The sequence below is a fragment of the Halichoeres trimaculatus genome, unplaced genomic scaffold, assembly GCF_033239565.1.
Source record: "Halichoeres trimaculatus isolate MK-OKI-2021-1 unplaced genomic scaffold, fHalTri1.1 fHalTri1_scaffold_1, whole genome shotgun sequence".
Taxonomy (NCBI): Eukaryota; Metazoa; Chordata; class Actinopteri; order Labriformes; family Labridae; genus Halichoeres; species Halichoeres trimaculatus.
Window position 1 is genome coordinate 11,869,854 of NW_027437179.1, and position 26,293 is coordinate 11,896,146.

At 40.4% G+C, this 26,293-nt stretch overlaps 1 protein-coding gene across 2 annotated transcripts; it reads left to right on the forward strand.

The window, feature by feature from the left end:
• Positions 1 to 333: 333 nt before the first annotated feature.
• Positions 334 to 21,159, forward strand: LOC141805196 (CD276 antigen homolog). Of its 2 annotated transcripts, XM_074690075.1 has the most exons (6): positions 334 to 453; positions 1,072 to 1,407; positions 5,420 to 5,698; positions 10,448 to 10,726; positions 20,065 to 20,165; positions 20,261 to 21,159. In XM_074690075.1, exons 1-6 carry the CDS (start codon positions 384 to 386, stop codon positions 20,339 to 20,341), a joined length of 1,146 nt encoding a protein of 381 aa, XP_074546176.1. In that variant the 5' UTR covers positions 334 to 383; the 3' UTR covers positions 20,342 to 21,159. The 2 variants fall into 2 exon arrangements, with proteins under 2 accessions (XP_074546176.1, XP_074546262.1); XM_074690161.1 differs by lacking the exons at positions 20,065 to 20,165; positions 20,261 to 21,159 and adding an exon at positions 18,878 to 19,526.
• The last annotated feature ends 5,134 nt before the right edge of the window (positions 21,160 to 26,293 follow it).

Below are 26,293 nucleotides of genomic sequence, written 5' to 3' on the forward strand. Positions count from 1 at the left end.
GTTCTGGTATCATTTATGAACTGTTATCACAGCTTAAGGTGCAAACAGGTGATTAGACAGACATACTTTTTCTTTTTCTTTTGCAGTATCTTTCTTCAACAGTGTGGTGAAAATATTCTTTCAAGTATGATAAAAGATCAGACCTTTTTTTTCCCCAACTGGTAATCTGACAAACTTTTTCTTTCCACAGTTTTTTCTCAGTCATGAGCTGGTTCAGTAGAAATGTGTCTTTTATTGTGAAAGGAGTTTTCAGGAAGTATTACTAAGGGATTCATGTGATGTCTCTGTGGTCTCTGAGCTCAGCTCTCAGTCAGATGTGTATCAGTGTGTGTTCCTCACAGAGCTGTTAGAGTGATGGTGAATCTTTGAAGACATCAACAACTATGAAGCTCCTTCCTCTCGTCTGTCTTTGTCTGGTGACTCGCTCTGGATCAACGTTTACTGATGAAAATGGTAAGAAAACTAACGGCTCATATTGACTCTAAATTTTTTTAGATGAAATGTTTGAAGAAATGTTCAAACATGAAGTCAGGAAACAGAAAAGGACCAAGTTTATCAGAGGAGGAGGGAGAATGGCAGCACCTGGAGCTGTTAGCATTAGCATTTAGCTCCATTTGAAAAGAAGGAGCATTAATACAGTTGGTAATATGTGTCCTAATAATTATCACTGTTCAATATTTACACATCAGCCTCCATAACACTGCTGACGTCATGAAATGACAGCTTCAGCCGTTTAACAGACATGCGCAGTGTGATGATGTTGGTGATAGATGAGGGAGTGGATGTGTGGGGCGTCTCCTCCATCCTGCAGACACTAAACTGCAGCATCACTCTGATATGGACCATGAGAAAGAAGAACTGGGGACATGTCTGCTGTGACCTGATCTGTGAGGGTCAAACAGAGTTATATTGACTTTTAAAGACTATGAAATAAAAGTCAGACTGAGGGTTAATGGACTAGAAGGGCCAGAGGAAGAAGTTTCACCCCCTTATTCTTTCAAATCTTTAATTTAAAATCCTTTAGTGTCTAGTTAGGACAGTGTAAATCATGTGTGTGTGTTTGTCTCTCAGGTCCAGTGGTGGTGACAGAAGACAGTGATGTAGTTTTACCCTGTTCCCTCAGCTCCAAGGAGAACCTGGAGTCAGCGCTGTTTGACTGGAAGAAAGACTTGGAGAAGGGAAAGGAGGAGAGGGTGTTCATGTATAATGCTGGCCTTTACTCTGGCAGAGACTTTGATGATCAAGATAAACAGTTTAAAGGTAGAGTCTCATTTTTTCAAGAAGAACTGAAGAACGGCAACTCCTCCATAAAGATCACAAAGACCAAGGTGTCTGACAGTGGAACCTACACCTGTATTTTCCCCAATCTTCAGCACAGCCCCAAGTTCAGCGTTCAGCTTGTTGTTGGTGAGTTCTTTCATCAAACTCTTGGAGATGTTTCAGATTTACTGTGAGGACTGGTCAAGTGAGGACCATCAAGTTTTTTACATTGCACCCAATTTCTTAATCTCATACTATATGCATTTTGATTTCTCTATATTTGCACAACTGTCGTTTAAACTTTTTGTTTAAACTGTTTAATAATAACTCATGGGACACATTGTCATTGAATTAGGAACAAAGGAAACACTGTGAGGTTTCATCAGCTCTTTTGGTGCCAAGAAAAGGCTACAGAAAGTAGAATTAATAAAATAAAACAACTTTATAGTTCAACATCTTTACACAGCACATATCAATGGAAGAACAATCAGAAACTACAAGAACCAGTTTGAATTTGACATAATATACTATTATTTCTGATTCAAGATCATTTGCCTCTGTTTTGTCTGTTTTCTCCTTTTTTTCTTTATCTCTCTCCTTATGCACTTATTGTTGAGTTAAAAAAAAGTTGTTTTTTAAAGCAGAGCATCCACCTGAAGTTACACATGATTCCTGTGTCTCATCTCAGGTGCGCAGACTGAGGCTGACCTAAGATGTTTTAGAAAGTGCAGTACAGAGAATCTCCAGCAGGTGTCCACAGAGCTCTCAAACACTTTCACAGAGTTGTGCTCAGAACATGTAGTTCATTAAAATACTTGATAAAATATATAAATATGTTTGATTTGATTACTTTAAAATACTCTCAAAAGATGAATAAATATTCACATAAGCACTTCTAGATTTATTGTACTACTCTGAAACAGTGAAGCTTATTTACAGACGGACTGAAGAGCCTCAGGTGAGCTCAGCCTGAGTTACTTAATTAAGGTTTGTATGGTGAACAAATGATTTTCACCTAAATCAATTAAAAACATGCAAAAACAAAACTCACTCATTAAGCAAGTACATATTTTTTTAAGTAAAAATTACCAATCCAACAAAACTAAATATGCTTATTGATCATTTTAAAGAAGCATAGGGCATAAATACTTCTTATTTTAATTATATTGATTTACTTTTGGTACAGACTCATGAAGCAAGATGTAATATTTTACTCAAAGAGCTTTAAATAAGCGTGTAGCTATATTTTTGTACTGTGAATCAAATCCAGGTGAGCTCTTAGTCCTTGTTTATAATCTCTGTGCAGCAGAACTATATAGAAAAAAGTGGCCGGACTACTTATTTCACTCTGTGCTATGAAGTGAGTAAGATAAATTACATCCCATAAATGTTTGAGGCCAACATTAGAGAATGATTAACTTGCTCTGACCATTTAACACTAATCTTACAGTAACAACACAAAGCAGTCTCATGCTACAGAATGAAGCTTGTTTCTTCAATCAGAGACTTTATTTTATCTTTTAGGGAGTCAAATGAAATGTATGAAGTGGCTCATTTTGATAACAGTGATGTCTGTATGCCATGTTAATGTATTAACAAAGCTCTCTAACTTTGATTATGTTATGTTTTCTCTTTCAGAGTGTATCTTAACTGCTTGAGTTTTGACAAAATCATGTATATTTTTGTCTCTCTTCAAACAAATTTGAACTAGTTTGTGATTATTTGACATTTAAAAAACTGTAACTGTTCATTCTGTCATTGTGAATGTGAACTCTCCGAGGTGTCAGTAAACACATTATCATGACTTGAATCCTCAATGTAGGCTTTGGGAAATAATTTAATGAATATATTATAATTTCTTTTTATTTCCCTTTCTCTGTTTTTATCTTTCGGAAAAAATTAAACTATCATAACAGCGGCTATCAGACTGAAATTAACAGAATATTTCCCTCAACTTGTCTCTAATGTCTGTGTTAAGTTTCATGTTGTCAGATTGAAGCTGCTCAGAGATATTTTAGAAAGTGCAGTACAGAGCATGTCCAGCAGGTGTCCACAGAGTTCTGTAAACTTTTACAAAGTTACCAAAAGAAGTTATTTAACCTTTCTGATGAGATCAAACAAGTGAATGAAAATTTGTCTTAGTGTTTAATTGAACAGTAAAAAGACAAACTAAGCACTTAAATAATGCTTATCGTCATTAGTATTAATGAATTAAGTCTAAAATCAAACATAAGAAACGTTTTTCTGATATAAAAACGTCCCACCATGACAGAAAGTCCGTCAGCGGTAACTTCTGTTTATGGTCAGGCAGGTGGTTTCGGTGGTTATGAACTCGGAGTGTTTTCTCTGTACTGGCTTTCTATTGGCCGATTGCAACAATCAGTCACACAAAGGAGGCGCTCGTGGAGGATGCTGTTCACTGATTGGCTGTTGGGGTTAAAGTTCCAGAAGCTTCGTTCCTGTAGATTGTAGATAAACGCTGATTGGTACATTTTGTCACGAGGCGTTTAGTGATTTCAGAGGCAGTTAATATAATTGGTCAAAACTGTGTTGGTGATTTAACGTCAACAATTATAAACTTTACCGGAAGTTTAATGAACGTCTGTAATTCTTTCCAGCGACAGGTTTGAGCTTTGTTTAATTAATTTATTTACCCGTGGTTTGGCAAACATAGGCTTTTTATAAGGGGCGCTGTGTTTTTCTTCAAAATCAGTCACGTTTGTGTAAAGTTGTTCAGTTTCAGTCCTGGAAACACATTTAACAGTGAATTGTCAGGGTGGCTGAAAAAGCTACCGACGGATCACAGCAGCAAAGTGAAAGCTGACTGCTGTGAAGTCAGGTTTCATTTTTTTGGAAATTAATTATTCTACGTAATATTAGAGCCCTCACGGTCTCAAACGAGGTACAACGTGTGTAATTTGACTTTACAGACACAATAAATCACAGTTTATATGTATTAATTCTCCTTGACGTGAATTTCTCTGGTCGCGTACAACCTCCGCATGTTAAGAGATTAAAGGACAGAGGAGAAGATTGCTCAGGTGAGTTCAGATTGGAATATCAGCCCCGTGTCTTACAGGTGTACCCTGAGTTCAGCCACACATGTATGGTATCATTGACACGCCTTAAAATCTATAACTGACTTGTTTGTATGTTATCCTACCATTTACAGGATTATCAAGATTCATACTTGGAATAAACGTTAAACCTAAAGCACCAAAAAGTTTACATTTCTTCTTAGTTTTATTAAACAGAACGCTAAGGTTGTAAAAATGTAAATGTAACACATTTGGGTGACTTCATTGACTTGCTCTGATATGATGGGGTAATGTGTAAAAAGCACTGATTATGGTTAGTCCGTTATTTAGTAGAATGTCAACAATTGAGGCATTTTTTAAGTAAAATCAAAAAGCAAAGGTGCAAAACCAATAAGAAATTCTAGTTTTAGCAAATAAGCTCAGTTCCTAGAAAAGATGGGTCAGATATTCCAGATAACTACTATGTCCGACACAGTTATAAAAACAAGTTTCTGTTAAAATAAAACCATAAGTCAGTTCAGAAACACAAGATTGAATTTTATCATTGTGCTGGTTAAAGTCAGGTGAATGATGTTCAATCCCAAGATTCTTCTGGAAATAACATGTTTTTCTGTTCAATAATTTTGAGTTGAGATACTGAGATATTTCTAATATTATATGATAATTTCTTTATTTGTTGGAGAACAGTATTAATTTTTATAAATAAAGTTTTTGTTATATCTAATTACAATGTTCAAAGATTAAAAAAAAAAAAGAACAATGTCTTTCCTGTTTGCTGCCCTCTCATGATGGCTGAATGACAAACCTGGCTGTGTTGAACAGTGTTGATGAAGATGGCTGATGTAACTGGCTTTTACAAGTTTTTTCAATAAGTCTTATATTAAACTTTCTGTTTTTTTCTTTTACTCTTTTTAGCTCATAGTTCAAATATGCCAGGATATTGAAGATGTGAGTGTATGAATGAATGTTTTAAATGGCTTTTAAATGAGCCTGTTAAAGACAAATTTCTGTCACTGTGTGGCAATTAAGTTTTGCTTTTCTTTTCGTTTCTTTTTTTTTCTTTTCTATTTTTAATGTTGAAAATGCTCTAAAATGGTTTTACATTTATTCCTTTTATACAGGCACATGTCCAAAACCATCCGCCAAGCCAATTAATGAAACAAATGACTGGTCTCAGCTGCAGTGTGTTGTCAGAGGAGCGTCTCCTAAACCTGTGGTAGAGTGGAAGGACAGTTCTGGAAACATCCTTCCTGCTGAGGATCCAGAAATCACAGAGCGAGGAGGCCGCTATGACATCATCCTCCAAACTACAGTGACCAAGAGTGACAACTACAGGTGTGTAGTTACACAGGAGGAGTTTTGCCATCAGAGTCATGATGACATCCTTGTTTACCTCCCTGGTGAGTTGTTTTTTTTTTTTTTAACGAGTTGTTTAATATTAATGTGGTTTAAAATCTTCTTTTTTGTGATTGAGTTCAGACCTGTGGCGATTGCTCTAAGACTGCAATTGAAGCTCAGCTTCTCCTTAAATGTCCCCAAAAAAGTGGTGATATGTACTGCTGTGTGTACATTTTATTGACAAAATCTGCGCTAGAATTCCTTCATCTTTTGTTCAGAATCAGCTACCTATCACAGGTAACTAGCTCCACCTCCTTCTCATTCATCCCAGTAGCGTCTCAGCGCTTTAACACAGTTGGACGCTGAGCGTCTTCTGACTTCAGCGGGGAAGCTTAGAGTGGGTTGTTCCACTGTGGAAACTGGAAGGTCATTGGATAAACGCTGGGCTTCGTCCCTCGGATGCTCAGCGTCTCTGGGGGTCTACGAGGCAGTGGGCTGGCCTTGACGCTGGGCTTCTGCATGATGATTGGATGATCTGTCTGAGGCTGAATCCCTTTTTGATTGACAGTGAAATGAGCCAGTCAGCGATCTTGAAGTATAACCCACCACCGGAGCATCTTCTGAGTTCTATATTCAGTTGTTCTGTACTGATACAGAGGTTTTATCGATCCCCAGCGAGTTTACCTTTCTTAAAAACGACGAGCGTTGTGTTTAAAGATTCTCTCTCTTTTCACCAATTAGCAGCTACAGCTGCAGCTGTGGAGCTTCTCCTCCTGTCACTCACACTTACAGCCTGTCGTAGTCTCACATAGCAGCTCCAGCTGCTAACGAGCTGACACGAAGGGTAGAATTTACGTTTAAATAAATAAACAAACTGATGATGTAGGCCGGAAAGAAAATGAGCTTCCTCTCCTTGACTGACCAGCAGCTCCCACTAGTTGGGACACAAAACCAGGAGTTACATGGGCTCAGTTTCCTCACAAACCTTAAATCTATTTCCTCCAAAAACTGGAACTTTGTCAAACGTCAAATGATCAGTTTAAGTTCACATCAGTTTCAGAGGGATAAACCAAACTCAGTTTGTCAGTTTTATGTGATGTAAGAAGAGATGGGGTTACATTATCCAAGTAAAAAAACAGCAACAATAAATATTTTATTAGTTAAAGGTTAACATTAAAAATCACACTGAGTGGTAGAAAAGAGTTTACCACAAAGCCTGCAGTTTACATTTCCAGCTTAAACGATAAAGGGACGAAGCAGACTGGGCTTTCAGAACAGTTTCTGTGTGATTGTAAATGTAAGTTAGTTAATCAGAACAACATCCAGGGTCTCAAAGCCTGGATATAAAATCTGACCATGGTTCCTCTGTCAGTGCACTTCAAAGTATTGTGAGGGAAAAGTATAGACTGACTTTTAATTCTGTGGAAACGTTCCAGAAATTCACCTTTCTTAAAAAATGCTTGTAAACTGACTGAAATATGAAAACTTAAGTTAATCAAACTCAACATCTGAAGTAGTTATAATTTTTATGGAAAACCATTTGTTTTCTTTAATCAAATAAAGCCGATGCTGAATAATTACAAATTAAAATATTAAGTAATGTTAAAAAAACTGTTGCATATCACTGTAAAACATAATGGACTCTAATTTCGTAGACCAGCAGGCGCACCTGCCCTGCGCTGGCCTTCGCCGCGCGGACAGGGCGTGGCCGGCGCACTTTGCAAGTTTCCTGCAGTGCCAAGAGAGGCACAGTCAAGGCGCAGAGGAGCGCAGAGCTGCGCTTCCATGCCTCCCTCCGCGCAAATGGCAGAGAGGGAGGAGAAAAGCCGTGAGTGGGTTTATCACAGCCGAGCGCTGTCTTCACCAATCAAATGACCGCCTCTCCTCGCCTTTAAATCCGCTGCGGCCGAGGCGCAGCGTCTGATTGGTCTGACTGATCCCCAGCACCAAGGAGACAGTGTGCTGAAAAGGACCGCAAGCGGAGGCGGTTAGAGCCGCTGTCCCTGCAGCAGGACAATGGACAGCAGGGCACATCGGAGGACACGAAGCGCGTCCCCGTGTGGGTCAGCTCCCGGGACAGATTTAGAATAGAATAGAATAGAATAGAAATAGAATAGAAAATACTTTATTTATCCCCGAGAGGAAATTCAGGAGTCACCGCAGCATTTAAGAAAACAAAAGTAAGAAAGAGTATAGAAAGTGCAAAAAAAGTCCATAAGAAATTAGATGACAACATCCCGTCCACCACTCGTCCACCGCTCTCCAGCCCAGCCAGTCTCCACCTCCACAGGGTCCAGGACTGAGCCTCCCCAAGAAGTCTGTTCAGTCTCTGTCTCCTGGATCCTGTCTGCACACAGCAGGCGAAGCTCCTCCAATGTGGCGCCGGCGTCCTATGTCAGCTCCGTCAGCCACGTCCGTGAACAGCACGATGCCACTGGGTTAGCACAGCTAGCTCGTCCATCCCCCGGGGCTAGATCCCACGTTCCCAACAACGATGGATGGAAGGACAGGTCCACGTCGTCACCTCGCAGCTCACATCCGAGAACCAGCACGTCGTCCTCACCTCCTCCTCCTCAGCTCGAGGGAAATCATCAAGTCCTACACTAGTTAGCATTGACATGCTACAGGCTGCTAACAGCTAATTTTGCATGTAAACAATGCAGCCATGGTTACATGTAGGATCTCCAGACAAACACAGGAGAAAAGTAGTAAAAAATATCGCCGAAACCACAAAAAGTTTGGTGTCCGTGACCAACAATGAACCATACAAAGTGATGATCCACTCCAAATACAAAGATCACGAAAAAGAGACAAAAAAATTACAAGAAACGGACAAAGACGAGAGAGCTGCTGCAACAGGCAGCTACTTGGGTAGCGCCGATTTAATCTGTTCCTTTGTCATTAATAGGAGTAAAAAATTAAGAAACAGTAACACAGCTGGCTTATCCATTCAGAATACTTTTGATCCACCTGCACTCCTGGTTTGTCATCGCCAAATAGCAGAACCTTTGGTGATGTACTGTATATACTCTCCCGGTGTACTGTACTCCATATAATGTACATAATGTACTCCATAATGTACTCCATCTTTTTAGATCACATTAGAAATAAAGACTAAAACAGAGAAATATGGGAAATCACGGGTAAATCCTGAGTGACAAACATTTATTTTTTCTCTTTTTTCTTCGTCTTTTCTCTCCCTCTTTTCTTTGAATTGAATGAAATGAGAGAACCAGATATACTCAGTATCAGATGTTAAGGATGTTTATTGTTTAATTGTAAGATGTGCATCAAACTTCCAGCTGCCGTCAGGTTAACTTTCCATTATGACAAACGGCTTTAATCTGACATCAGATGTGACGGGACAGTTAATATAGATACAAATGTATATGCTGGTTCAGACGGTTACATTAAATAGTGATTGCTGTGATTGTTTATTGCATTAAAATGTGCCTGACACTCTGGAAACCTGCCTCTGAGGCTTTGATGACGTGAGTGCACATGTGCGCCTGTCACCAAATTACAGCTGCGTGGGGTGCGCTCCGCTTTGCGCCGAGAATACACCAGGTTGGAGCTGGCGAGCTTTCAGCGCAGTTTCTGCGCTGTTTTTGCACGAAATTGTCACTACGCCAACATGAATCTGCCAACACTCTCCCTTGTGCGCCGTCAACTCCCTCTGGCGCGCCGCCACTCCTATCTCTGCGCAGTGGTGTGATGCACGAAATTAGCACTGCGCAGAGTGCGCCAGGCTTGCGCCCCCTGCGCTGCACCACGAAATTAGAGCCCAATTTGTTGACCTTACTCAAAACTAGGTGGATCTCATACCCACAGCGTTCCCTCCTCACTCATAGTTACAAATGCCGTCACAACAAAAATCAGCTCCAATTTCACAACTTAAATAACCGTGATTGAGGAGGGAAGGCAGTAGATATGAGACCTCTGTACACTGAAATATTGTTCTTCAAGGGGGCACAGGTTGTCTGAGCCCCACAGCACTGACTGGTGGTCTGTGCTCTATGGCACCAGGGTCTTGTACCTATTGACTTTTGCAGTGTGTGCCAAACAGTTAATATATTTATAAATAAAATGTTTGACTAGACTATCATGCTGTTTTGACCAATTTTGAAACAAGGGGAAAAAGTTATATTTATTTATGTCACAGTTAGTCCACACCATGAAGAGCATGGAAAGCTGATTGATGCCACAAGGAGCACAGACAGCTGGTCCGTTTAGTTTGAAGTACAGAGAATCTGTGCCACTGCTGCACGTCTAGAAGTACAGCAGGGTCTGATATCAACTGTGTCCCCTTCTCACTCAGGGTTACAAAACGGTCTCAGAAAGTAATGATTTTAAGTTGTGCTTACTTAAACAGTAACACAAGTTAAATCTACTCAGAAATCATAATTTTCAACACTGAAAACTCAGACATTTGAGTAGATTGAACTTACTAACAAATTTTATGTCTTCATAGTTTTTTTCACCATGGTTCAGGTGATTCTAACAAAGTGAAGCTCTGATAAACAACATGTGTTCATGAGTTCAGAGATACCACACAACATGTTTCTACATTTTGTGTCACTAAATATAAAACATTGGTTAAAAATGAGACTAACCATCTTCCTTCAATTTTCTTTAAGATCTACATTTAACACAGTTATTGATGTACAAAGTGAATATTTATGGGTTGTACAAACATCATTATTGGATCTGTGCTTCTGTAAATATGTGAATTAGAAAAAAATGTTCAAACCTGATCTAGTTTAAAGTTGCCTAATTTGTCATTGAATCTGTTCATTTTTAAATCTTCACAGGAGCAGCTTTGAAACCGTTTGTCACCACACTGGATCAAACAAAGGACTGGTCTCTGCTTCAGTGTGAGGTGTTTGGAGCTTCTCCTAAACCTGTGGTGGAGTGGAGGGACAGCTCTGGAAACATCCTTCCTGCTAAAGAAGCTCAGGTCACAGAAAGAGGAGGCAGCTACGACATCGTCCTCCAAACTACAGTGACCAAGACCGACCACTACAGCTGTGTAGTTACACAGGAAGAGATCAACCACAGGACTGAGGCTAAAACTCACGTGTTCATGAGTGGTGAGTCTGAGAACTTTATCTTTAAGTTTGTTTTTAGGAAACAAATAATGTCTGAGAGAAAATATCAAAGAGACTTTTCTCTGTCAAACCTGAGGTCGGTCACATGAACACACTCTGTTGGTCTGTGTGTTTCCATCTGATTTTAGCTCAGGTCTGTGTTTTCACTGTTTCAGAAGTTTCTGTGCATAAATCCACCTTATGAAAGCACATTCAACAGATCCATGTAGTTTATAGGAACATTTATACCCAGATATTAGAATTATTTTATGTTACACCCAGTCTAACTCCTTATTTTATATTTGCTCTCTGTCACTTTGTTTTGTGAAACTCTTGATTTGGAAACCAAACTGCTGCAGAATGAAAAAGAAATAATCTTTGGATGTGTTACTACAGCTCTGAATTAAATGTGTTCATGTTAACAAGTCCTTCCAGTTCATCAGGCAGTTTGAAACTTTTCCTCTCACTAACTTTAACTATGAGGAGTAACTGAGGAGCAGCTGACTGAACTGGTTTGATACAGTAACACAAAAATTGACCTGATCACAGTGAACGGAGGAGAAAAAACTATTTACTGAGACACTAAAACACTACTGAACTTCATTTTGCACAATAAGATCATTTATTTTAAATATGTTTTTTTGTTATGATGCAGAGAAAACTACTGCTGTAGTTAATGCACAGGTTTGAATATTCCTGGATTAAACTCCTTCATGTTGCTGCTCTGAATGTGTTTTTCAGAGTTTTGTGGTGTGTATTTACTCTCTGACAGAAGTCTGTGTGAGGTCTCTGAGCAGAAGAGCAGCACAGTGCAGTTTATCTTTATATCAGTAAAGCTCCCTGTCTCATCAGCCTCCTTCATTCATTGTTCCCTGCATTGCATGTTGAGAAACTTCAGGAGCGCCTCAGACGTCATATTTCTGTCACATGATTTTCAGTTTATTCTCAGAAGCTGGTGTTTAAGTCTGACCCCATCAAAACCAAAACAGATAATTGAAGCCTGCAGCTCACCTCCTCTCACTCACACTCAGAGCATCAGGAGCAGGACTGACACTGGCACAGTGATGAGAGAGTTTAGTTCAGTCTAAGGGTCACATGGCATTTGAACTGTACAGATCTGAAGAGATCGCTTACTAACAAATTTTAAGTGTTCATATCTTAATCCAATGGAGTAATTTGAACTTTGGGGTTTACAGAGATCAGCAGCTCATGCTCTCTCCAGCTCTGCAGTCTGTGCTTGTTCTGCAGGATGGACAGGATGTTTGGGGTCCAGCAGCTCCTCAGGCTGCTCTCACATCTACTTTACCTTCTGAAGATTTTTATCATTTATTTCATAAAGACTTTCACAAAGTACAGAGCACATTTAGAAACTAAGAACAGAGTGTTAGTGTCAGAGACCTGTTCACAGTCCAAGAGTTTGTATGATTAGAAACAGCTGTGAGTAAAATGTGCTCCATCACAGCTCCATCAGTATCTGTGAGCTCAGAGAGGAATCAGACTGAACTCTGTGACAGCCTCAGAAACAAAGTGAGTGAAGGACAGGTGAGTTAGATCAGACAGGTGAGCTTAATGAAGGAGCACTGAGTGTGTGTATCATCCACACAGTGAGCCCTCACACCATCCACACCTTCAACAACCAATGCTTTAAATTAGATTAATTTATTGTTAGAGCAGATTTTTTTCATGTTTTTCTGAAAAGTTAATGATTGAATGAAATCTTTACCAACACAGGTTCAGGGTAAAGTTTTAGGTGTTGTCTGAACTTCTTCACTGTGTCTGTTCTCCTTCATGATGAGAGTCAGACAATGTGTTTAAAGCTGTGAGTAGTCAGACATTTTCACATGTTAAATCTGAAGCTTGAAGCTCTCTTAAACAAAGCTTTAATGTGTGCTGTAGATTTCCATGATACATCCCAATTATTGTCTAAAATCCCCAAAATCTTGAGCCTGAATCTCAAACTGCTCAGTTCACCTTTATAATGCTGCTGCTGCTGTCTTAAAAACACTCTCTGTGTTCACAGATCCAGCTGCTGAATCATCTGGTAGTCTTTTTATTTTGTTTTATATTAAAATGATTGAAATCTGTGAATGTTATTCATTTTAAAACAGAGGGTGTATTGTGCTTTTTTGGTCTTTATTCTGTCCCTCTGGTGCCCCCATAGTAAAATAATCTCTATTTTTCCTCTCCCTGGGCCTGTATTCACAAAGCATCCTGAGACTAAAAGTAGCTCTCAGTGACATCATTCTTAGAAAAATCTTAGAATTCCTTTATTTCCAAGATTTTTCTGAGAATTTTCCCTCATTAAGATAAAAGTTATTCACAAAGCGTCTGAAGCCTTCAGAGAGCTCCTAAAGTGAAAAACTGTTAGGAGGAGAGAGGAGGACTTTAAGATCCTAAGAGTGAACACTCATACTGGTGATTTTATTGTTTATTCATTACTAGGGGCACAGAGCGCTTTTTTTCCTCATCTTGTTCCTGATCTGTACCAACCAATCACAGCTTTAAGGAGACTGTGTCATACCTAGCAACAGGATCAACCACACCTCCTCACTAAGATCAAAGTTTCTGTCTCCTCTTTGCTCAGAGCTGCTCTCAGAAACTTCCTGAATCACTCTGAAGATAAGATTTTTTGTTAGGAGTTTTCAGGCTGAGTTAGGATCTCTCTGAGAGGACTCTGAGAAGCTTTGTGGTTACAGGCCCTGGTGTTTTATAAACCCTCATTTCAGCCTCTGTCTGAGACTCTGTTCTTTAGCTGCTGTCGCTTTAAGGCTCCCTGCTCCACAAATCCACTTCACTCTGATTGGACAGAGGCTTGTCAGGGGTGGAGCTATGGGCAGGTTTTGGTGTTTGGGTCCCGCCCCTCCAACGTGTCATGAACCACTCAGTAGATCCTTCTGTGATGAGCCCATCATTTTCTCAGGTCTTGTTCAGATCTGGTTCAGTTTCTCCAGCAGCCTGTTTCTGATGGAGAGATCTTCCTGGATGAAGACAGATGGAGGGTTTGTTTTCAGGCTGAGTCAAAGTTTAGCTTCACTCTGACTCAGACTGAACTTTGTGGATTCACAGAGGAAAGATGAAGAGTTTTAGTGACTCCAGGAGAATCACAGCGATCTGTAGTTTGTGGTCATCTTTGAGTCTTCCTGATCAGAAACACAAACCCAGGTTAATATTTCACCCAGGAGAGACTTCATCATCAGGAAACTAAATCTACCTCACAGGTTCAGAGAAGGATGAGAAATGATGAAGCTCTGTGTGATGGGACTCCATCATGAGTCCAGACACAGGTGGAGGTGCAGGAGGAGGAGCTGAGGAGAGTAGCGATACAAGAGTAACAACTCTTCTTGTTGTTCTTGTTCTTCTTCTTCTTCTTGTTCTTCTTCTTCTTCTTTTTCGTGTGGGAGGAGTGTAAATGGAGAGCGGAAGAGCAAGGAAAGTTTGAGCTTTGTTTTTTCCATCTTTTTCGGTCTTTTTTTTCTGTGTGTTCAGTCATGTAGCTGTGTTTGTCTTTTGAGTCTTTATTTGTCGGGTTTATTTCAGTTTTGGGGGGATTTGTGTGCTTTTACCTGGCCAGGTGTTGACTGGCAGGTCGGCGTGGTCATGGTGGTGAGCGGCGGAGGCTTCTCTCAGCTGACACGGGAGCACGGCGTTAAAGTCGCTGCGGGCTCTCCGTGCACCGTGGAGGAAGTGGCTCTGGCCGTTGGTGAGGTGATCGGGCATGGGGCAGTTAAATCTGCTGCTCGGATGAACGGTGCAGTGGTTTTGTTTGTGGAGAAGGTTGAGCAGGCTCGTTCGCTGGTCGAGGCTGGTTTTTCTGTGAATGGACTGCTCGTCCAGTTGCTCCCACTGACTCTGCCAGCGACGAAGATCACACTCTCAAACGTTCCCCCGTTCATCAGTGATGACTTCTTGTGCAGAGAATTATCACGGCATGGGAAAGTGGTTTCCCCCATAAAAAAGGTGCTGTCAGGCTGTAAGTCTCCTCTCCTAAAACATGTTGTCTCCCACCGGAGACAACTGTTTATGATTTTGAACAACAGGAATGAGGAGTTCAATATTCGGTTTCGTGTGAGAATGGATGATTTTGATTATGTGCTTTTTGCTACATCGTCCAACATGAAATGTTTTGGTTGTGGTGAGGAAGGACATGCGATCAAAGCATGCCCTCAGCGAGCCGGCATGACTCCACCTGGCGCAGCCTGAGCGCGCAGGGACCCGGTCCGCTTCAGCCGGGAAGGCCGGTGCCGGGGGGCAGCGTCCTGCTGCAGAGCTGCAGGAGGCAGCTGTCAGCAGTCCTGCTGCAGCAGCCTCTGAACCAGGCAGTGACAAACAGGCAGGAGATGATGTGAGTGGAGAGGGGGAGAGTGTCATAGGAGAGACAGGTGAAGGGAGTGGAGCACAGAGAAGAGAGCTGTGCGCAGTGAGGGAGGGTGAGACAGAGTGTGAGTTAAACAAGGTGGGTGAGACAGGTAAAGTGAGAGAAGTAGGTGAGACAGGTAAGTTTGGTGAGACAGGTGAGGCGAAAGAAGCAGGTGAGACAGGTCAAGCATGTGAGGCAAGTGAGGTGAGAGAGGCAAGTGAGACAGGCAAGGTGTGTGAGGCAGGTGAGGTGAGGGAGGTATGTGGAGCAAAGGGAGGAGAGGAAAATGAGGTGAGTAAAGAACAGTTGGGTGAAATTGGTAAGGTGGTGAGCTGCAGTCAGGTAAGAGTTTCAGGTAAGGGTGAGGTTAGTGTAACAGGCGAAACAGGTGAGGCTACAGAGCCGATGGAGAGTGAGGTCTCAGCTGCCCCTCAAAAAAGGCGCAGTAAGAGGAAGAATGTGGTGGCAGCGGCTAAAGCCAGCAAACAGGCCAGTAAACAGATGAGTGGTTTGGAGGTGCAGTCTGACATCAGTGACAGCGAGGGCTGGATCTCTGATTGCAGTGACTTTTCACCAACACACACACAGTTATCCAGTCAGGAGCAGGTGTACTCAGCCAAGATGTTTAAAACCTTCCTGCAACAGACAAAATGTATGAAGGCTGTAAATCTAGAGCGTTATTTCCCAGACAAAAATGTTTTTTATAATTCAGCCAGACACCACATTAAGACAAAAGTCGAATCTGGCTTCACTGACCAAGAAGTATTTAGACTGAAGAAAATAATGCTCAAAGTCAGAAAAGAAATTTGTTAAACATTTTTTTAAAAATGACAAATTTAAATTTGATGCTTTTTTTATTGGCTGTTATTAGTATAGTTTTTAACCTCTCACCCACTATGAACACTTTTTAAATCTCTTCTTTAAACCTGAACGGGGCCAGAGAGGAAAGAAAGAGAGCATTTGTTTACGAGACAGTCAATCAGAAAAAAGTGGATGTTTTATTTTTGCAAGAAACACACAGTGATGACAGCAATGAGGTGGACTGGCGCAGAGAGTGGAGAGGAGACGTGATTTTAAGTCACCACACCACACAAAGTGCGGGGGTGGGCTTTCTGTTCTCCAGAGCTTTTACCCCAAAGTCTACAGAGGTGCAACATATCATCCAGGGAAGGTGCCTTTTAGTGCGAGCTGTTTTTGATCATTTTAATGTAGTTTTTATTAATATTTATTCTCCAAACAACGGTGCAGAGAGGAAACATTTCTTTGAAAGTGTCACAGAGAAATTAAAGGATTGTGGGTCAGCTGATTACGTTTTTCTAGGCGGGGATTTTAATTGTACAGAAAATGAGCTTTTAGATCGCAATCACACAGAGCCTCATCCAGCATCCCAGCAGGCGTTAAGACGGCTGGTCTCATCCCATGGCCTGGTGGATGTATGGAGAAGGATGCACGCAGGCTCCAGGCAGTTCACGTGGTCCCACATTAGTGGAAACAGGGTTTCATTAGCACGCATTGACCGTTTCTATTGTTTGAAGCATCATTTTAATATTTTTAAAACATGTAAGATTTTACCAATGGGTTTTACTGATCACTCTTTGCTTTTATGTAGTGTTTTTATTCAAAACATTTGACCTAAAAGCGCCTACTGGCATTTTAATTCAGTTTTAACTATGGATCATAGTTTTAGAGGGGCACTTATTTATTTTTGGACTGACTTTAGGCAGAAGAAAAATGATTTTACCTGTCTAAGACAGTGGTGGGACCACGGAAAGCTCCAGATTAAATTATTATGTCAACAGCACACTCTCAATGTTACACAGGACATCACCAGATCGATCAGAGATCTGGAGACTGATGTAGTGGAACTAGAGCAGTTGAGTGAGTCCACAGGAAATCGAGGATATGTTGAAATTCTCAAGTCTAAAAAGATGGCTTTAGCCAACCTGCTGGACACCAGAGTACAAGGTGCACTTGTCAGGTCCCGAGTCCAGACCATCACGGAGATGGATGCTCCCTCTAGCTTCTTTTTCAGCTTGGAGAGGAAGAACAGTCAGAGGAAGGCGATCCACTCACTGCGGTCGGACACAGGGCAGGAACTGAGCGAGCCAGGCCAGATCAGGCAGAGAGCGCTGGGTTTTTACTCTGCTCTGTATACCAGTGAGTACAAGGAGAACGAGGAGCTCATGGAGGAGTTCTGCAATGGACTGCCTCAGGTCTCTGAGGAGACCAACTCAAAGCTGGAGAGCCCTCTGTCTGTGCAGGAACTGCACGTGGCCCTGCAGAGCATGCAGAGCTGCAAAGCCCCAGGCACCGATGGCCTGACTGTAGAGTTTTATAAAGCCTACTGGGACATCTTTGCCAATGACTTATTGGATGTTTTTAATGAATGTATGGCTGCTGGTTCTCTGCCTCTCTCATGCAGGAGAGCCATCATCACCCTCCTGCCAAAAAAGGGAAATCTACAGGAGATAAAAAACTGGCGCCCAGTGTCCCTCCTCTGCACTGATTATAAGATCCTCCCCAAAGCTATAGCCAATCGGCTAAAAGAGGCTATGGAGCAGGTCATCCATCGGGACCAGACGTACTGTGTACCCGGCAGGTCCATGGTAGATAATATCTACCTAATTCTGGATGTTTTGGAAGTCTCCAGTTCATTGGGTTTAAATATTGGCTTGATCGCATTAGATCAAGAAAAGGCATTTGACCGTGATGAGCACTTCTTCCTTTGGGAGACAATGAGGAGGTTTGGGTTCAGCACTGGTCTCATTGCTAAGATCAAGGTGCTGTACAAAGACATTGAGAGTGTGCTGAAGGTAAATGGCAGCTTGTGTGCCCCTTTTAGGGTGTATAGAGGTGTTCGTCAGGGCTGTGCGCTGTCGGGGATGCTCTATGCACTCTCCCTGGAACCCCTTCTCCAGAAAATACGCTCGAGTGTTCAAGGTCTGTTTTTACCTGGTTTTAATAGTAACATTACTTTGTCTGCCTATGCTGATGATGTTGTTGTTTTAATCAAAGACCAGCAGGACGTTGACACTTTAGCTCATGTCACAGCAAGCTTTGCTGCAGTCTCTGCTGCCAAAGTAAATTGGGAAAAAAGGTGAAGCTGTTGCAGTGGGTGAATGGCACAGAGGTCTGCCACTTCTCCCTCAACACTTACGTTGGAAAAGGGATGGTTTCAGATACTTGGGTGTTTTTTTAGGACAAGAAAACATAATGAGAAAAAACTGGGACAATATCATTGAAAAAATAGAGAACAAGCTTAATAAGTGGAAATGGCTTCACCCACAGATGTCTTACAGGGGGAGGGTGCTGGTTTTAAATAACCTGGTGGCCTCACTGCTCTGGCACAGGCTGGCCTGTTTGGACCCACCATCAGGCCTTTTAGCTCAAATCCAGAGTAAAATTGTGAATTTCTTTTGGGATGGGTTTCATTGGGTGCCACAGTCTGTGCTGTTTTTATCCAGAGAGGAGGGGGGCCAGGGCCTTGTCCACCTGGCCAGTTGAACAGCCACTTTTAGAATACAGTTGGTCCAGAGGTACCTCACAGGACCTCCAGACTTAGTATGGAGGGATGTGGCCAGCTGCATCTTCAGGCGTGTGAGTAACCTGGGGCTGGATGCTGCGCTGTTTTTAACTGATCTTAATCTTTTAAAGTTAAATGGGTTACCAAAATTTTATCAGGGTGTTTTTAAATCATGCACCCCGTTCAAGTTTAAAAGAAATGAGAAATGTGACTCTCTGCACTGGTTGTTGATGGAGCCTTTAATTCATGGTGCCAGACTGGATGTGTGTTGCAGCTCTCTTCCAGGACTGATGGGGGCGCTGACTGGCTCCCAGACGGTAACTTTGAAACAGCTGGTGGATGCTGCAGAACCAGATCTTTTGGACGTGGAGGCTGTGGGTACTATGATAAGGATGCGCTCCACCAGACTGATTAAGAGGAGCCTGGAGCTCTGGATACAGAAACTGTCAAAAAAAGAGAGACACCTCCTTCGGCTGTACGGAGAGGGGCGAGTCCAGCCTGAGCCCACAGACCCTTTCCCTGATCTTACCTTCTGCCTCGACCTCTCTGACCTCAGTGGTCCCCTCCTGGCTGTCAGTGGAGCGAAAAAGATGACGCTCCACAGTACAGACAAAAAGCTGCTGTACATGAACTGTGTTAAAGTTATCCATAAGAAAAACCTGAATGACAGACCCTTGTGTGTGTGGACAGACAGACTGGCGGGACACACACCTCACTGGAGAGTTTTGTATAAGCCTCCATTAAAAAAAAGAACTGGTGACCTCCAGTGGAGAATTTTGCATGGTGCGATCGCCACCAACAGTTTTTTAATCAGTCATAAACCCCACTGTTTTAAATAAGTGTCCTTTTTGTGGTCTGTCTGAGAATGTTTTTCATGTTTTTACTGAGTGCAGGAGTCTTAATCCTTTTTTTTACCTTTTTAACTGGAGTTTTTAATCTTTTTGATGTCATATTCTCTGGCCCTGTTTTTGTCTGTTGCATTGAGTACAACAGGAAGAATAAATTTAAGTGCCAAATTTTAAACTTTTTAATTGGTGAAGCCAAAATGGCTATCTACCTCACTCGGAGAGACAGGCTGCAAGGTGGATCCGGACTAGATCCTGTGGCCTTGTGGAAGTGCAACATTAAAGCCAGGCTGAGGCTTGAGTTTCAATTCCACAAGGCCATGGGAAAAGTGGATGAATTTTTACTGTTGTGGGGCTTTAAAAACATTTTGTGTGAAGTACATGATGGAAAACTAAATCTGAGAAATTTAGCTGTTTGTTGAATTTTATTGTGAATACAGTGTTTTGTTAAAAATCAAAAAAATCTTTTTGTCTTCTTCTTCTTCTTCTTCTTCTTCAGGAGCAAAGTGAGTGTCAGATCAGAGCAAACATCAGTGTTCCTGCTTACATTCATCCAGAGCTGCTTTCATCAGCACACTCACACTCACACCCTGACTCATGTAAACTGTGTTTTCAGATCCAATCAGGCCACCTGTTGTATGGATTCTTTTTGGACTTCTTCTTGCCGTTCTCGCTGTTCTCGCTATTGTTGGGTTTGTACTCTGGAGGTACAGAACGGTAAGTTCAAATGTGCAAATCCAATTTATTCAAATGATTCCTGTGAATTTCCTGTTTAGAGTCTCAACTTTCTTTACTTTTTGTTGGTCCAACAGAGGAATCAATATCTTCAAGAGCAGATCGAAGCTCTTCAAAAGCAGAGTCAGTCTCCACCTCCTGACTCTGGGGTCCTGTGAAGTCGGCTGCTCTGGCGTGTTCTTGGCTGTGTATGATCAGGTGTTTGTGAAGACATAGAGACCAGTAGAGGATGACATTTCAATCTAAATGACCCAGTTAAAGAGAAACTGGATTAAACTTTAACCTTCACTGAGTTCAGTTTATAACAGAGCTCAAAACTGAGGAGTTCAGACCAAATGAAACTGATCACACCTGAAGGATCAGGTGACTTTAAAGCAACCAGGAGAGTCCTGAGAGAGGACTTGTGTCTGCACCTTCAGCTCAGAAGAGGCTGAAACATTTGTCCATTCATTTAAGAGCCTGAGCTTAGATTTCACTGACAGGGAACAAATTAACAAACAAATTAAGTCATGTTTTGTCTTCAACACAGAGTTCAGATCTGAGCAGAAGAAGGACTTCACTCTGAGCCCTGAATAAGTGTCCATGAGCAACAAACCAAAACCCAAACTGTGTGTGTGTTTATTTGTATGAATGTGAATGAATAACTGAGATAATGAAGCTTTTTCTACCTAAAGTGTATGACCTGAATCTGCTGCTGTTTTTATCTGTTAAAGCTCTGAACTGATGTAGACATGGACTTTAAAATCAGCTGACTTTCTTTCTGCTGTAAATAAATGTGAATATTTATCAGATAAAGTCAAATGTACTGAGACTGATTTTTCTCTGTTCATATTTGTGCTATTGACATGATTTGTGCTGAGCCTGTGTTTCTTCTTTACTTGGTTCAGGTGTTAATCCAGAATTTGACATTTCTCATGAGTGTCATTTCACACACTGCTTCATGGTTTCTGTACAAACCTTTGAATAAAACAGGAAACATGCCAGACTGTGTGCTGGGACTGTTCTTCATGTGTCTGTGCTCAAACTGTGATAAAGACACTAAAGTGGACCTCCCCCATCCACTGAAAGATGAACTCACCTCTTTAAAGAATTGTTACCTCCTCAAAGTTCCCCTGACACCTTTAGGAACTTTACAGAGCTCCATTTGTTCATATTGTTACAGTGAGAATTAAAAAAAAAGCTTTGCCACAAAGATAAAATCAGCTTTTTTTAAAGACCTAAACATAATTATTAAAGAAAAATGATGCCTTTGTCAACTTTATAGACTGTGATGCTCTGATGTCTGATGACATTAAGGCAGAAAATAGAGGTCTACTGGGTCTGCAGCTCCCCCTGGTGTTGGCTGTAGGGAGAATATATTCAGCACCAAGGACAGTTCTGAAGCTGTTTCTCCCTCATGGAGCTTCAGATAATGAGTTTATGTAGTACATAAAAAAAGATAAATAAAATAGGAATGGGACGATATGTTAAATATTAATAGACACAAAATACAATGATTTATAAATGTCATGAAAACATGTTTTCACAGTCAGATGAAAAATTCTTGACACAAAATTAAAATCAGCTTTTTATTTTTAAAGAGAGATACTTAGGTATTGCAGAATATAAATTTAGTTTTGTTTTAAATAATTTTACAGAACACAAGATCCTGCATAAGCATATGGAGTTTGTGTTTTCTGGGTTTCTCTTTCTGGTCTTATCACTGCCAGTCTTGTCACAGTTCTGCTGCTGACTGATAGTTCTCTGGTGCCCCACCTCACTGCTGTAAGGTTATTTCTCAACATGTTTCATGGTTAAAAAAATAATTTTATAGTTTGTTCTGGTATCATTTATGAACTGTTATCACAGCTTAAGGTGCAAACAGCTGATTAGACAGACATACTTTTACTTTTCTCTGCAGTATCTTTCTTCAACAGTGTGGTAAAAATATTCTTTCAAATGTGATAAAGGATCAGACTTTTTTTTTCCACAACTGGTAATCTGACAAACTTTTTCTTTCCACAGTGTTTTTCTCAGTCATGAGCTGGTTCAGTAGAAATGTGGCTTTTATTGTGAAAGGAGTTTTCAGGAAGTATTACTAAGGGATTCATGTGATGTCTCTGTGGTCTCTGAGCTCAGCTCTCAGTCAGATGTGTATCAGTGTGTGTTCCTCACAGAGCTGTTAGAGTGATGGTGACTCTTCAGGAGACATCAACAACTATGAAGCTCCTTCCTCTCATCTGTCTTTGTCTGGTGACTCGCTCTGGATCAACGTTTACTGATGAAAATGGTAAGAAAACTAACGGCTCATATTGACTCTGAATTCTTTGAGATGAAATGTGTGAAGAAATGTTCAAACATCAAGTCTGGAAACAGAAAAGGACCAAGTTTATCAGAGGAGGAGGGAGAATGGCAGCACCTGAAGCTGTTAGCATTAGCATTTAGCTCCATTTGAAAAGAAGGAGCATTAATGTAGTTTGTAATATGTGTCCTAATAATTATCACTGTTCAATATTTACACACCAGCCTCCATAACACAGCTGACGTCATGAAATGACAGCTTCAGCCGTTTAACAGACATGCTCAGTGTGATGATGTTGGTGATAGATGAGGGAGTGGATGTGTGGGGCGTCTCCTCCATCCTGCAGACTCTAAACTGCAGCATCACTCTGATATGGACCATGAGAAAGAAGAACTGGGGACATGTCTGCTGGGACCTGATCTGTGAGGGTCAAACAGAGTTATATTGACTTTTAAAGACTATGAAATAAAAGTCAGACTGAAGGTTAATGGACTAGAGGGACCAGAGGAAGAAGTTTCACCCCCTTATTCTTTCAAATCTTTAATTTAAAATTCTTTAGTGTGTAGTCAGGACAGTGTAAATCATGTGTGTGTATTTGTCTCTCAGGTCCAGTGGTGGTGACAGAAGACAGTGATGTAGTTTTACCCTGTTCCCTCAGCTCCAAGGAGAACCTGGAGTCAGCGCTGTTTGACTGGAAGAAAGACTTGGAGAAGGGAAAGGAGGAGAGGGTGTTCATGTATAATGCTGGCCTTTACTCTGGCAGAGACTTTGATGATCAAGATAAACAGTTTAAAGGTAGAGTCTCATTTTTTCAAGAAGAACTGAAGAACGGCAACTCCTCCATAAAGATCACAAAGACCAAGGTGTCTGACAGTGGAACCTACACCTGTATTTTCCCCAATCTTCAGCACAGCCCCAAGTTCAGCGTTCAGCTTGTTGTTAGTGAGTTCTTTCATCAAACTCTTGGAGATGTTTCAGATTTACTGTGAGGACTGGTCAAGTGAGGACCATCAAGTCTTTTACATTTCACCCAATTTTTTAAGAATCTTATTCTTCATGTATTTTGATTTATCTATACTTGCATATCTGTCTTTTAAACACCTCCTGTTTGAACTGTTTAATAACAATTCATGGGACACATTGTCATGAAGTCAAGTAAAAGTAAAATTGAATTAAAACAACTCAATAGTGTAACATCTTTACACAGCACATATCAATGGAAGAACAATCAGAAACTACAAGAACCAGTTTGAATTTGACAATATTTACTTATTTCCTATTCAAGATCATTTACCACAGTTTTGCCTGTTTTCTCCTTTTTTCTTTATCTTTCTGTCCTTATGAACTTATTGGTGAGTTCAAAAACAGAGTCGGACTTATAAGCAGAGCATCCACCTGAAGTTACACATGATTCCTGTGTCTCATCTCAGGTGCGCAGACTGAGGCTGATCTAAGATGTTTTAGAAAGTGCAGTACAGAGAATCTCCAGCAGGTGTCCACAGAGCTCTCAAACACTTTCACAGAGTTGTGCGCAGAACATGTTAGAGTTCATTAAAATACTTTATAAAATACTTAAATATGTTTGATTTAATTACTTACAAATACTCCCAATAGATAAATAAATATCTACACAAGCACTTGTAGATTTATTGTTCTGTATTGTCCTGTAAAACAGTCAAGTTTATTTCCAGATGGACTGAAGAGCCACAGGTGAGCTCAGGCTGAGTTAATTAATTAAGGCTTGTATGGTGAACAAGTGATTTTAGACTAAACCATTTAAAATCGTGCAAAACCAAAAATCACTCATTAAACAAGTGTATATTTGTTTGAGTAAAAAATTCTGATCCAACAAAACTAAAGATGGTTATTAATCATTTTATAGAAGCATTGGGCATAAATGTTTCTTATTTTATTTATATTTATTTACTTTTGGTACAGACTCATGAAGCAAGATGTAATATTTTACTCAAAGAGCTTTAAATATATTATTATTTTTGTACTGCTAGACAAAGCCAGGTGAGCTCTTAGTTCTTGTTTATAATCTCTGTGCAGCAGAACTAGATACAAAAAAGTGGCCGGACTACTTATTTCACTCTGTAATGTAAAGTGAGTAAGATAAATTACATCCCATAAATGTTTGAGGCCAACATTAGAGAATGATTAACATGCTCTGACCATTTAACACTAATCTTACAGTAACAACACAAAGCAGTCTCATGCTACAGAATGAAGCTTTTTTCTTCAATCAGAGACTTTATTTTATCTTTTAGGGAGTCAAATGAAATGTATGAAATTGCTTATTTTAATAACAGTGATGTCTGTATGTCATGTTAATGTATTAACAAAGCTCTCTAACCTTGACTATGTTTTTTTTTTTCTTTCAGAGTGTATCTTAACTGCTTAAGTTTTTGACAAAATCATGTATATTTTTGTCTCTCTTCACACAAATTTAAACTAGTTTATGGTTATTAGACCTTTAAAAAAGTATAACTGTTCATTCTGTCATTGTGAATTTAAACTCTCTGAGGTGTCAGTAAGCACATTATCACGACTTTAATCCTCAATGTAGGCACTATGGGAAATAAATAATAAACATAATATAATTCTTTTTAAATTCCTTTTCTTTGTTTTCATCTTTTGGATACAATGAAATATTCATCATAAGGACTATCAGACTGAAATTTACAGAATATTTCCCTCAACTTGTCTCTAATGTCTGTGTTAAGTTTCATGTTGATAGATTGAAGCTGCTCCGAGATATTTTAGAAAGTGCAGTACAGAGCATGTCCAGCAGGTGTCCACAGAGATCTGTAAAGTTTTACAAAGTTACCAAAAGAAGATATTTAACCTTTCTGATGAGATGAAATAAGTGAATAAAAATTTGTCAAAGTGTTTGATTGAACAGTAAAAAGACAAACTAAGCACTTAAACTATGATTCTCGTAATTAACATAAATGAATAAAGACTAAAACCAAACATAGGAAACGTTTTTCTGATATAAAAACGTCCCACCATGACAGAAAGTCCGTCAGCGGTAACTTCTGTTTATATGTCAGGCAGGTGGTTTCGGTGGTTATGAACTCGGAGTGTTTTCTCTGTACTGGCTTTCTATTGGCCGATTACAACAATCAGTCAGACAAAGGAGGCGCTCGTGGAGGATGCTGTTCACTGATTGGCTGTTGGGGTTAAAGTTCCAGAAGCTTCGTTCCTGTAGATTGTAGAAAAATGCTGATTGGTTCATTTTGTCACGAGGCGTTTACTGATTTCAGAGATAGTAAATATGATTGGTCAAAACTGTGTTGGTGATTTAACGTCAACAATTATAAACTATATCGGAAGTTTAATGAACGTCTCTAATCCTTTCCAGCGACAGGTTTGAGCTTTATTTAATCATTTTATTTACCCGTGGTTTGGCAAACATAGGCTGTTTATAGGGGACGCTGTGTTTTTCTCCAGAAACAGTCACGTTTGTTTAAAGTTGTTCAGTTTCAGTCCTGGAAACACATTTAACAGTGATTTGTCAGGGTGGCTGAAAAAGCTACCGACGGATCACAGCAGCAAAGTGAAAGCTGACTGCTGTGAAGTCAGGTTTCACTTCATGGAAATTACTTATTCTACGAAATGTTAGAGCTCTCACGGTCTCAAACGAGGTACAACGAGCTTAATTTGACTTTATATAAACAATACATTACAGTATATATGTATTAATTCTTCCTGAGGTGAATTTCTCTGGTCGCGTACAACCTCCGCATGTTAAGAGATTAAAAGACAGAGGAGAAGATTGCTCAGGTGAGTTCAGATTGGAATATCAGCCCCGTGTCTTACAGGT